Source organism: Mya arenaria, chromosome 6 (genome assembly GCF_026914265.1).
Source record: "Mya arenaria isolate MELC-2E11 chromosome 6, ASM2691426v1".
In the NCBI taxonomy this organism is placed as follows: Eukaryota; Metazoa; Mollusca; class Bivalvia; order Myida; family Myidae; genus Mya; species Mya arenaria.
Window position 1 is genome coordinate 14,818,923 of NC_069127.1, and position 14,513 is coordinate 14,833,435.

Genomic DNA, 14,513 nt, shown 5'->3' on the forward strand with positions numbered 1-14,513 from the left:
TACATACGATAGAAGACTGGATTTTCTCCACCACGACTACCAAGCATAGCTTCCTGGACTTCAGTAAAATCATCTTGTAGCATTGTCGGCAAAAACATACCCTAATGGAAGATAGAAATGGCAAATCATTTGATAAAAACAGATCAAACGTTGTTGTCTTTTAAGGATGAAGTGAAAAGTAATGAATTAGTAAGCATCAGCACACATTCTTTTTTCTTTCAGTAACATGAAAGTTTGAAAATAGATGTTGAATATATATAACATGATGTTTTTTTATATCCTTAATAGTGCTGCTTCTATTGAAGGAGGACATAAGAGCTATCACGGAATGGGATCAATACCCCGAACGCCGCCCTCATAGGAAATGGCAGTGGCATTTTTCGAAATGTTGTTCGAAGATTTATGGTTTTTGTACATTGCGTTTTCTCTCGTTGTGCTTAATCATTGTATAAAGTTTTAATAAATTTTATCCAGTTGTTTTCAAGCTATTGTCCAGACAAAAGTTTGAAAAAAAACACAACAACAACAAAGGGCAATCACTTTGTTATTTGCTATAATATAGCTATGATTCTTGTACACTGCCATTCCTTACCAAATTATAAACAATTATTAGATTCCATTTGGTAGTTTTCAAGATATGCCATGGATAATAAAAAGTAACAAAGGGCAATGACTCTGAAATGAGCTAAAGTTGAGTTATGGTTCTTATACACTGCACTTCTTCTCAGTATGTTTTATTATTGAATGACGTTTAAATAAATTCCATCGAGTGGTTTTCGGGTTATGCTCAAAACAAGCAAAATTGCAACGGAGCGACCCACCGACCGACAGACAGACCACAGAGTTACTACAATATACCCCCTTTAATTTTCGGTTGTCCAGGGTATATAATGATATAAGATGAAAACAAAAGTATTTATACAATTATGCTCGGTTCGGATAATTACAAACAGAAACTTCGAACGAAAGTTATACTTGAAAATGTCGGAAATACTACTTTTGTTGACAACAATTTTGGATGCATTGGAAAAAATGACAACTTTACCCGTATGGCCGGATCCCCTCGAATCATTGCAAGAAAAAGATGGAGAAGGGTTCTGTCTCCATTCAGTTGTGCCAACACCGTCATGAAATGTACGATCAAGCATTGTACGCCTTGTCGTCTTGTATCAGAGCCTTGAACTGTCACCAGTTGTCCGGGTTCTAGTGTGTTATTCATCATTTGTTTCAACAGCAACTATAGAATGGGAAATTAACAACGTAAATGACAACTTAGTATTTTTCTACATATTTAGTGGCAACACATTACGTATTTTACAAACAGCATAACGATTTAAAGACTGATATGGACGTGAGACTTTCATTTAGTATGAGAACTTAATAACTGCGAGTTATTTGGAGATTAAATGATCTAGTCTGATTCTGCCTTGACACTTTACAGTAACATGCCACTACACCATTTGAAACAAAATAACCTTATTTCGTTGATTTTCTGTTGTCCCAAGAAACGCTGCTATCTTTTTGAGCGACTGAAATATATTAAATTATTTATAAAAGTACCGTTTAGATGACTAGTAATAAAATATGCAGTTCAGATTATAACACCAATTAAAGCCATTACAGAATGAGATAAGGGCATGTTTAAAATTAACTTGGACCACGCACTTAAAACGTTGCACACAGACCATTGGCATTAACATCTTTTCTGAAATAGTTTTATTCGTATTGATACATACACCTTACGTGCAGTAAAGATATGTACCCGCAATAAATTATCAAATACATATATTGACTAAGAATTAAACCTTCTGGTCTAAGTTAACTCAGTCAAATGACAATCTACAAGTTAATTTTGTATTCATCTGTAAGAAAGACAATGATCTGTTACATGTACTCTGCGAAAATCCATTAAACTATGAGATGATTTTAGATATACAGTTATAATATGCAACTTCTACCTCTGTGTTGGCCGTTCTATTCGCTACTGAGCGGACATATGAGCAGGTTATCTCTCTATGCACAGCTAGCTGTAGACATGTATCAACACGACCTCCTGTTGTGCGCAGCTCCTACGATATTGTTTTAAATGTTTCATAACATCCGACAATGAACAAATATTGACTTCACTTGAGTTGACATAAAACACATACATGTTTAACACATATATCACAAGGAACGAGGCATTTATTCAAAGATTTATATGATATTGTTTTATTTGCCGATTTTCTTATCTTAAAGTAAATCAATCTTAACCCCAGTATGCTTAAGCTTTTTGCAGGAGTTCATTATTCTAATTAGTTTAGGTTCAGCACTGATACACCTCTTTCGTCAACCCTGTAAACAGAAAATAAATCCTATACACAGACAATATCACTGACTCAATGCGCTCCAATTGAGATCAAATGTATTCTCCATAACTCTTCTTAACCACTCTTATGTACCTGTACTTCATATTCTAGTGTGCTGATGTCTTCTCCAAGGATAACTTGTGACAGAGCCTCCCTGATCTGAACATAATCTTCTTCACACACAACGTACCGGTCTGATACTTCCTGAGTCTACAAATAAACAATTGTTTCAATTACAACGATAGGCTGGTGACTGTCCTGCAAAAATATTTTTCCCATTAACAACCTCAGTTTACTTTCATGTGATGAACACAGAGCAACATGGCCATTTTCTCCTGAGATTATCATAAATGAACAAATATTTTAGCTAGTGATACGTCTTACGATGCAAGCAAGGAACCACTGTAAAACTTCATGCTTGTGTCTTTAACTGTTTCCAGGTTTTGGATGACACCAACAAGCAGGATGGCAATACCATGGCTATGACATAAATCTTCAAAAAAGCCCACCAGAGACATTATGTAAAATGTCCCGTTACCTGATCTCTTTCCAACTCCTCAATCACGATCCAACTCAGCAATGTGGTACGACGTTTGCACAGGGACTGGTATACGTCAATACCATAACAGCGACACAAGTGTTTCACAAGAAATATCCTAAAGAAGATGGTATGGCAGTATGCTTCACATTTATATCATTTTTAGAATGTTTAATGATATGCGTAGTCTTTTTTCGCAATTTTTTTAACATTCGCCACACAGTTATTTGACAAACATTTGTTAATAAATCAACGTCAAAATGAACATTTCGTTAGATTTTATTTGCATAAAGTCGTTGATATGTGGATATAAACGTCTCACATAAAAAAGCAGTTTACAACTATTACCTTGGCCATTTCAACCGAGAAACTGAGCAAAGTCGTTTTGCAGAGTCGATAACATTTCGCTGTTCGGTAGCAAGTGTCCGAAGCTCAGTTCCAGCATTTACTATGTCCGCAATCACCCTTGCAGCTTGTGAAAGTCCAACACGTGTTCTTGCGATACCATACAGTTGATCTATTTGTTCATCAACCAGACCATCTCTAGCAGTTTCCAAGAGATGGATAATATAAGACCAACCATGCACATCTTGTTTATGCCATTGTTGGAGCATTGTATCCTGAAAAATATTATTGTACACAATAGACCTTAAAATGCTGTCACAATGCCCCTGTAGTGCAATCCAGTTAAAAACTAATGCAACAACTAATATGCCTACATTCAGGAAGATCTTTTAAAACACTAGGCGTATGCCAGCCCTAGTGATGGTTGAGTCAAGTGCGGAGGAGGTATGTTGTAAGATGAAAGGGATATGGGCCTCGCACGCGACGCGTCGTCCTTATGTACCGAACACACATGCCATGTAATATTCAAATTCCTCTCTTCAGTAATAATCCGGACACGACAAACTATACTCTATGTGCATAAAATCTATATGCATCGTTCTATAATAATTAACTCTAAATGTGACCTTAACCTTTGATAATAGACCATATGTCTTGCACGCGACACTTCGTCTTTTTAAGCCATTTCAAAATCCCTCTGTATATGACAAAGTTACGGCATGGACAGGACAAACTACACCGTTTATGCATATAGGCAGCATGTCATACAGATAAACCTGTTCGTGTGACCTTTACCTTTGAGGTAGAGACGTGTGTCTTATATGCGACATGTCGTCTATAAGTACTGAACATATGTGCCAAGTAATTTTAGAATCCCTCCCTGCATAACAAAGGTACTACATGGACACAAAAATGGCTAGTGTGCACTATTCAACAGAATTTATTGTGACGTTGGTTTTGCGTGTGACACATCAACTCGTTGCCCCGAACACATGTTGCACGTTATATAAACATCGCCTGTGCATGAAAAACCTTCAGATCCGTCCACGACTACTTACAATGTATGTGCATATATAAAGATTTCCATACTTATCAGTCTCTAAGTGTGCCCTTGATCTTCGATGTAGGGATGTGGGTATTTCGTATGACATGTTGTTTTGTGTGCCTAACATCTATGCAAGTTTGTTAACAATGATATTGTGCATGACAAAATTACAACCCAAACTTAAAGAAGTGAAAGCGATGAAAGCGTTGAAAGGCTGTTGGCGCGGCAAGCGTGATTTTACATTTTTCACAAGTCTGTTGGCAAGCAATATAAGTAAGATGTTACTGAATACATGCTTTATAATAAGCTCTTTTAGTAGCTAGTAACGCTATAAAATCAAATATTTTTCGCTTGGGTTTACATACATTAATTCGGGTCGATTTTGGTGTTTTCCTTATAAATAAGTAAGTTCCATTTCATCCAAATTTAAAAATAGTAATAGTCACGAAACCATTTGTGAACAAGCCCATAAAGCTCACCTAATGTAGTGAATAAATGACCCACGAACCCGAAAAACTGACAAAGTTTGCGTTTAAGTTGATTAGTTTAAAAAACGTTATGATAATAAAGGGACAAGCCAGTTAGTTCAAACCTTTCAAGCCTGTTAGTTCAAACCTTTAATATATGCGCCACAATTTTAGTCTGTTTACATTATAACCTAATAATTGTCAGCAACATGGTTTTGTTTGATAATGTTTTTACCTTTCATTTCAAGTAAGAGTTACAAGTATGTATAACGTATTAAAAGGAGAAATAATTGAATGATAATATGATCATGTAGGATTTATGTATTCAGATTTGATTCTGATTCAGATTTTTGTCGACTTGATTATTGGTTACATTTTGGGTCTGATTTTTCAACAATATAATGGACACTATAACGCAGAAATAATACTAATGTCAAAAAGCCTCCCATTTCGATACAATTAAATTCAAAGGCGTTGTCATTTGTCATATGATTCATTTTCTGAATTGAGAAGGTGAAACAGGTAAATCTTGAAAAAATTATTTTTGTGAAAAAACAACAACATGAAACATATATTTACTCACCTCTAAACACTGTATGATAAGTAGACTCAGCTCCAACAGGTTCTGTTCTAGAGCGGGCTCCTTTCGGATGATTTCATGAGCTTGCTCGATGTATCTTCTAAGACTTTTCTTCACAAACTCCTCTTCACTGTAAGTAATTATGCAGTTATTCATCAAACAATATCCTTTCACCACACAATGAAATTCAAAAAAAAACTCCTCCTTCTATCCATCTGCATTGTAGGAGAAAAACATACCGTTTAAACTCCTTTTAGAATGCAAAATAAGTAAGTATTGTCAGTTGACATTTGACTAAAATACTTTGTCAACAAATATATTTCACAAGAAGCAACGTTGATCCGGAAGAGCGTTATGTGTACATGTGGGTGACCTTTTTAAACTAAGCAATGTAAGGGTCATAACTCTTAAGTAACTAGGGTAAGATGGCTTGCTATCGAACTTGGCCGAGATATTTTGTCCGGACACATATTGTGATGATGATCATCAAAAGATCCCTGCAACATCGTTTATGCAATTGAAGCAATCGCATGGAAATAAGTCTGAGCTGGTGCGTGCCCATACACATATTGACAGTTTGGGGATGATCGGACAAAATCTTATCGAGATACAATACGGATAACAAGATGTTTGTGTAATTTAAGCAATTCAAATGATGGTTGGGACATGGCTGGACATCGAACTTAGCTGAAATATTCTGACTAGACACAAAAAGCTTTTCGATGTAGAAAGCGGACAACGTAATTGACGCCGCCCATCAGCCTACCGCTACAGCAGATGCTTCCCCATGATATATCTCGTTCTTAAAACGGGAATATACAAAGTATTTTCAATATTGAAGCAAAAATTTAAGTGAAGTTTCTCAGAGTCTGTTTTACAATGCAACTGATGTTAACTGTTAAACTTAGTAGAAATAGCCGAATTGTAAAATTAAAGCAACGACAATACGCAAAAAAATGTGATTACTCATAACTTTGTATTAAAATATTTGATAAAAAGTAATAGTTATTTATAATGTGTTTTGTTTTTCAAAATTAAGGCCGTGTTTACTAGGTTGAATGTCAGATGCTTTATGAATACGCACAAGATGAATAAAGAATCGGTACTTTTGAGATGAAAAATTATTTTGAGATACCTTGATTTCAGCATCAACTGTAGAAGGAAGGACCTAAAGATTGGGTTAGGGTCAAGTCCGGTCTCAAAAATAGTCAGGTTCTTTGTAAATCGCAGTTGGCCATCTCTTGCGAAGCAAGTGACGTAACCAAGCAACTTCTCCAACACATTCTTTGATGGTGGTAGTCCGTCAGCGAAGCAGAGTTGAGCAATAACGTCCATGAAGAAAGCGTTACACCTCTTCTGATATTGAATAAGCTGCTCTCTTTGTTTGCTATAAATAGAAGTAAGCCATTGTTTAGAAAACTAACCAATCCATCCAATAGAGGGCTTTACACTGATAATTCATGCCTAGATGTGAACAACCTTGAATTCAATGCAATAACCCCCCAAAAAAACATTTTGATATAAAATGGATATATCTAATCAATGTCCGCTATGTGGTTTCTGTTACCTATAATAATTTAAAAAAAAAGGTTTTAAGGTGATGCCAGTACATCCAACGTCATTTATATGTCTGTCTTATGTTTTGAAACATTTTACCTGTTCTTTTCGCTCTGCATTGGTTGCCATTGTAGCCCTAGATTTTCATGACATTTTGGGCATTCATCCTGGTCGAGAGCTTTCATTTCTCGAAGGCAGGAGTCACAAATTACATCTTTGTCATTGCAAGGTAAAGTAACCGGTGCACCTTGTAGCTTCTTTTCACAAGCACAGCAAGCAATTTCCGTTCTTAAAATGGGAAATGCATAAATAGACAAAATATTAAGAGTTACCATGTATGTAACCCCAATGGAAGAACATAAAAACACTATTGTAAATAACATGGATTTCATTTCGAGCACCAGGACTCCCGGGACACGTTGCATTATCATATGTGGCATTCAAAAGCAAATTTTGATACATCAGTATGTTGTTTGAAAGCGCTTCTTGGCAGTCTATATTTAGATTTTAGGATGCAGAAAGTTAGTTTTGCATACAATATATTCATTTAAAAGGAGCTGTTAAAATTTCTATTGCGACCTCCCGCACTATAACCGTTTTAATAAGATAAAAAAATTAATGGAAACTACTTTTGAAATGCGGGTCATATAGGAAATGTACTTAAATTAAAAAATAAAATACAATTATTTACTTATCATGCTGTCGTATGGACCATAAAAATCGCTATTGACCGAATGGTTAGTCACAATTGAAATATTAACCACTTGTATCATCGTAGAGAATGCATCATAAATTTCATAAAAATATTGAATATGTTGTATATCATTCAAAGTGGATTTTGTCAGAGACTATATGGATAATGAAAAACGAAACAACCTCTGTTGTAAGTGGATTAATAAAGTGGATGGGGTAAGTGTCGTTATTTTATAAATAGATACGTAACTTCGAGAGCTATTCGTAAAGTTCGTGGACAGGCTTTGTATTTTTATGTATCAACATAGGTATGTAATGTTGATTTAACTTTTTAAAGAGTCACCTTTGTCAGATCATATAAAGATAAGAAAATGTATATGTACTGTGATCTACGTAGCCTAGGAAACTAAGGGTATGGAGCACGACTATTGGTTGGGCAATAAAACACTTTAAACAAAGTTTGCATGACAAAAAAATCATATAAAACACAACACGAGATATTAATTAACCAGAAACACGATTCAAACTTTGAATGTGATCATAAACGTTAAAAAGACATAACCGATCGGAAAACTCAAGGGCGAAAATTGATTTATTACAAACATGTAAATTGAGCATCCTTATGAAATGTTTTGCAGTGCATTTTTCGCAATTACCCTTACACCTGTCCACAAACTTTCAGTACAGCCCACGTATCTATCAATTTTGACTTTTTAGTCCTGATAATCCCGAATTATATTTATTGATAGGTCAAAATGGCGTCTTGGTCTGTGTATGAATTGCTCTCTGTCCAATCATGAACGTTTCCAACAATCATATAATACTCATATCTAATTACCCATAAAACAACTTCAGAGCTTGTTGGTTGCACATTTTTAGGAACTTCTCAACACCTTCGAGAGATTTTTGTTCTTTCATATCGACTTCTTCGCTCAAAATCTGAAATACAATTGTTTTTGTTTTTCTTTGGATGTTGAAACAAGCCTCCAAAGATGGTCTGTATTTCTATTTTGGCCAAGGCCCATAATTCAACGCATATGTTAGCTAGATGAACCTCACTACAAATAAGGGTATTGACATTCGTAGTTTGTAAATGTTGACATATTTCAATAAATAAATTCTTGCCATAGTTTGTTTTGCATGTCTACTGATAAGACATCAGTTCTTCTACAGTACATAGATTTTTACCATCACAAAATATGTTCAAATATGAGGTAATTAGTGTACAAAGAAAAGTGTGTTAAATGTTTTATCTCAACAGGATTGCGACTGTTTTAGAGTTCTCTTAATAATCCAAGTGTACTTACTTTCCAAAGTGGCATGCAATATTTGATTGTGACTGATTCTCTTGTATTCCTTTTGCACACATGCTCAATGAAAAGTTTTGTTACGATCACCCGAGCCCAGGTTGATCTAAAAATGATTTCCAAAAGTACAATATAACTTTATCATAACATGTTAACACGTACAAATTGCAGAAGCTTGAAACATAACAAACTACTGCAAAGGATTGCACTATTTTACAAAACCAAAATCATCATACTTTGCTGTGCGTACGGATTGTGCGCTATGAATTCCATACAAAGCCGGGTTTTCTGAATGCAGATTTAGCACTTTCTCGACCACAGGTCTATACAAATGGACTTTATGGAGCCACTTTTCTCTCTGTACTTCTTCGTTTAATTCTTGAAGTTTTGGATTCAAATCCTCAATCAACAGACACAACGCAGAAAACGACTGAAATTAAAAAGGTATTTCTAGTTGAATGTTACAATCATATTTTCTCCGATCATGTTTTCACTGATAAGATAAAAATATGCAATATGAAACTTACCAACTCTTGTTCCTTGAACATGAAATGATCCGGGTTTCTTTTCTGGATATCAAGTATGGCCGAACTACAATGTGGCCACACGCCATTTATGCTTCTCAAGTAGGTAAGTCTCAGTGCGAGAATCTCATATGCAATGTGTACACAAGTCAGAGTTTGGATCAGGCATCCCATAGAATTTGTAGCCTCACAAATTTTCATTGTCTTGTTTTGCACTGTCTGACATACAAGCTGCAAGACAGAATATAATATTGAACTTAAACTTGATTAAACAATATCAGGAGTTGCAAGAAAACCAAACAAATTTCTAAAATATATCAACTGCATTCGTTATTGCAAAACAAGTGACGACAAGAGAGTTATTACATTTTGTGATTTTATTCATATAATATCGTCAATTGTTGACAAAATTGAAAATAATAATATCTAAAACTGGCAAAGCTGTGTTTGTTTAAAAAAATAATTTCATGAAACCATGATCACTTCAACTTAAAATAATGGCGCCATCGCGACAAACTTCAACTATTTGAAAAATATTCATCACTGTCATTTGGCCATTCATATTAACAATACATAATTTCGCACTATTTAAAGCCAGGGATTAGAGCTCCCTTAAGTTTAAACTTCATCAGATTTTTTAATACGACTGTCGAACTTTGATTGTTGTCGATACAAGTAATTGATATGTCCTTGTATTAATTTCTGTATCCTTAGATTCTCATGTAATGTTATGTAATGTAATGTAATGTTGTTTTTTATCTCTCCATCCATAAACCCAAAAATCGTTTAATATTTTTAATTTTAGCTTTTTTTTATGGAAACACTGTTGAATGCCTACTTTTCACTTCAGGCGCATGGCTATTGTGTAATATAATATTAAAAAATGACGTACACGTATGTCACATTATTTGTCGAAATATCAACAATATGCCGAAATAAAAGAATACCAAACTGCAGTTATTTGATACAAAAAAATGCTGTTTATTGTGTCTTTTGGTTGTTATAACAAGGAACGCTTAATGTAACTAGTGAGTCGAGATGAATCATGCATGGATACTTAACAATGTTTTTTGTGTATGTTAAAGTGTTAATCGGGCCACATGTTTTTGATACTGTTTAGATAAATTATTATAAATACACGTTTTTTATCTGCGAAACAGTTTACAATTCATTAAGAATGACTTTTTCACGTTTTATACCATCTGATGGCAAAAAATAGAAATGATATTTGTCTACAGCATACCCCACGCAAACCAAAATATACACATCATTTCAATAGTCAATGACTCAAAACTCAGTCTTGCACATAAGTATTGCATCGATATAAATACTTTTAAAGACAGCGTTACTTTAATCTGTTCAATGAACTAGAACATTTATTTACTTCAGGGATAACTAGTCAACAGATTATCTTGTATTAGCTACCAATTCTTACTTTTAATTCATCTTCACGTCCAGGATAATACATCATTTGCACAAAGTCCTGTATGTATTCATGTACGAATTCAAAAACGAAGGCATGCTTTTGTTCTACACGTTTTCCCTGGATTCCATTTACCAGTTGATTCAGTATCTTCCCCATTTGACTAGCAGAAACGATCTTTGCACATGACGCTACTTTTCTACTTTGCTCATCCACTTCTCTGCTTTGTTCATCCTCATATTCTGTTATTGTTTTGAGAAGATATATAATTTGGACATTCCTTACATCTGAGTTACATTTGACATTCCCAGTTGCTTAACAATTACGTCATTCTATAATTTTTCGTCAAAAAGCCTTATCACAATCAATTAACGATAACGATGTTAAGTGAATGCCATCTTTTGTCTGTTGTTGTTGTTTTTTCAAGAGGAACAACGGGCATAACTTTATAATTATCAAAGCCAGAGTTAAGGATTTGTTTGTTTTGTTTGTTATTTGTGTGTTTATTGTCACTGACAATATTTATCAATTTCATCCGAATATCTATACATAGTCAGGTTAAGGTTTTTGCACTATCACACCGATAGTCTACGACGACGCCAATGGAACCAACGCGATCACATACCCTGGTCAATTTCAATTAAAAAAAAAACGGACAAGCTTATAAATATGAACAGGACAAACTTCATAAAAAATAACATCAATCAACTTTTGCAAACACTTTTTAAAGGTCACTTTCACGTATTAACAAGATATTTCAAATTAAAAATTCAAATATTGTTCTTATTTTTTCTTAAGACAAACCTTCATCAGACGGTAAAATGTCATGCAGTATGTCCGCAATCATCTCTTTCATCATCCAGGAGAAGGGCAGACAGGCGGAGAACATGTGACCTTGAAAGCCAGTCGTCATGACAAGCATCTCACCAAGGTCACTGCGTCTCTTTGGAGATTGGAGATCTGAGTACTGTGCGAACAGAAATACACATACATACATACATTAAGGTTCAGACGTTAAACACAAACCTTCTGTTTCTTTACTGGTTGCTTGCCCTTAAAACATTTTATTTATTTTTAAAGGCATTAACATTTTATTTTTGCAAGACTTAAATTACTATAAGAGGTGTGTTACCTAAGAATAATACACTACGGAGTAAATAAAAGTAAATTGTTCAGGCAAAACGAAAGCTGATCAGCGAAATAAGCTTTTTTTGTTTTAAATCAAATGAAAATCAGAAAGAACAAATTTTGAGGCCCATTAAGAACCATTTGTATTCATGCAATATAAGATCAATCCTCAAAATGTAATGAAAAAGCAGATGAAAATGAAAAATAGCAAAATATTGCGCAGGCGGCATAATTTGATCTCTAAGTCTGCAGTCAGGGACCACATCCACTGCACCATAATTCACTGATACAATATTGGTGTTTTATGTAGAACACAAACACAATTTATACTAGTGGCGGAATCATGCATGCCATATCCCCCTGTGGGATTCCCCCGCCCCTCGGAATGTTTATCCACCCCCGGTCCCATCGGAGGATAACAATACAAGTATTTTAACCAATGGTCTTGAAGTGTGACCCTTTCTTTTGACAAACAGAAAATTGCTCTTCCATGACACATTGTTAAGTAATGGTGAACATTTGTGCCAAATTAGTTCAAAATAATTTTATGCAAGGCGTAGATACAGTCCAGATAAGTCAAAATACAAACCGATTTGACCAGTGGCCCTTTATAGCATCTTTGGCCCATACAGACATGGGTCTTGCGCGGGACACATTGTCTAGTCATGTGAAATATTTGGCTTTATTCTAAAATCGCCAAATGCATGACGAGGACAAAGCCTGGACAAGTCAAACTACAAGGCAATTTGACCAATGACCTTTCAGGGTGACCTTGACATTTGATGTACAGACCTTGTGTTGTACATGACACACCGTCCACTCACTGAAAACATTTGTGTCTAGTTATTTCAATTAATCTCTTCGTGCATGGCTTGTTACAGCCAAAGTACGAAGTACAAAGCATTTCGACCAATGGCCTTTAAGCGTAAGCTTGACAGTTAATAAATACAGATCCAAGTATTGTACGAGCCATAACATCTTGTTATTGAGAATATTTGTGCAAAGTTATTTTAAAAATCCCCCATGCATGAAAAACAGCCCAAACACATCCTTGACGCCGTCCGGTCGAACATCCACAGTCTAATAACCTTGGTTTTACAAAGGTTAAAAATACGTACATATTTTACGCACATTCTTCGCCAGGGCGTGTCATTTGAATGGTTATGGATAAAGAAAAATCATAAATGGTGCTCCCGTAGAAGCGATAAATATTGATAGATGAACCTAGCCTGATGCGAGGTCAATCCTTCTAGTTTAAGAATCCCCTTGGAAGCCTTCCGCAAATATGGTATGTATAAAGAAAAGTGGTTTACTTTGAATTAATTATATATATGATAGGTCAGGTGAACATACATTTCAGTCAGAAAGTTAATAGCGAGCAAGAAGACAAATGCGTTAAATGTACCTGTATTTTAATTGCTCCTTCTGTATTGAGGACCGACGTCCACAAAGTCCGTTTCCACCATACATCACTGTGTATGAGATCAAGATTCCTGTTAGTATCCAGGTACGCAATAATACCAGCCAAGATTGGGGACACTTTAGAGATAATCGTCTGATGACATGACCTCCTGAAACATTTAAACTTATGACATGAGACCAGTTAAATATCATCATTGACAATTCATGCACAGTTCAGAATTCTTTTGCAAGGGCAGGTGTTTACTTGACTCATAATTAAACTTGATTCCAAAACCTATACATATGTTCTGAATAGACAAGACACGATGATATTCTTTGGCGACAATTATTACTGTAACACGTTGATATAATAATCTGCCGGTTAGTAGGTAATGTTTCACACACAAAAACACCATTATATATACACCAAAGTCAAAGGCATAAATAAATCTCACCATACCTAAATGTGCCAGCCTTGTTGATGTTTTCGGGTGCTGCGGCCTCACGTGTCATCCACAACTGAGCAATGTACTTTCCTCCCTTTTTCTCCTCTTTCTCCTTCAACAACTGGCCAATCAGTCTTTGCAACCCTGTTAAGAAAGTGTCCACCCCTGCAATTAAAAATAAATTCTGCTTCAATTAAATTGTGTGTGTATTTCTGATTTGTGTGCATGTTAACAAATAGTTTAGAAGAAAGTAAATAAAACAGCACCAATTCTAAGTAATGTTAATTGTAATAACAAATAAGGTTCTTGCTCCATTACAATTTTCAACTAGAAGCGCCGCAATGCAACGAACCCAGGTTTTTGTTATGGGCAATCAGAAATTATAGCCAATTAATTTGTTGTATGAGCAAGTTCAATCTGCAGCTTCATATAAGCTATATTCACATTAAGATTCATCACTATCCATCAATTCTAACTAAGTTGTTGGGCAGAAATATATTTTTCTATTTTTAGGAACAGTGACCTTGACCCCACCTCCCAAGCTAGCTCTTCACATAAGCTACCTTCGCTCTTAGTTTAATCAATATCTATCAATGCTAACTTAAGCTATTGGGCAGAAACCATTTTTCTATTTTTAGCAACAATGACCTTGACCCACCCCCCTCAAAAGAAATTCCAAGATTGCTCTTCACATAAGCTACTAGTACCTAC

At 35.1% G+C, this 14,513-nt stretch overlaps 1 protein-coding gene across 10 annotated transcripts in view; it reads right to left on the bottom strand.

Moving 5' to 3' along the window:
* The window catches only part of LOC128236642 (E3 ubiquitin-protein ligase rnf213-alpha-like), a 104,771-nt gene that overhangs the window by 17,760 nt on the left and 72,498 nt on the right, over positions 1–14,513 (bottom strand). For 9 of the 10 annotated variants that reach the window (XM_052951642.1, XM_052951645.1, XM_052951646.1 and 6 more), the window contains 18 exons: positions 13,817–13,967; positions 13,361–13,526; positions 11,632–11,794; positions 10,840–11,069; positions 9,408–9,635; positions 9,117–9,310; positions 8,881–8,986; positions 8,412–8,512; positions 6,980–7,168; positions 6,459–6,710; positions 5,327–5,453; positions 3,235–3,506; positions 2,887–3,004; positions 2,442–2,558; positions 1,959–2,069; positions 1,476–1,529; positions 1,046–1,237; positions 8–101 (listed from right to left, as the gene is read on the bottom strand). In XM_052951642.1, coding sequence (XP_052807602.1) covers positions 8–101; positions 1,046–1,237; positions 1,476–1,529; positions 1,959–2,069; positions 2,442–2,558; positions 2,887–3,004; positions 3,235–3,506; positions 5,327–5,453; positions 6,459–6,710; positions 6,980–7,168; positions 8,412–8,512; positions 8,881–8,986; positions 9,117–9,310; positions 9,408–9,635; positions 10,840–11,069; positions 11,632–11,794; positions 13,361–13,526; positions 13,817–13,967 — 2,865 coding nt within the window. The other variant, XM_052951649.1, reaches the window with a different exon arrangement.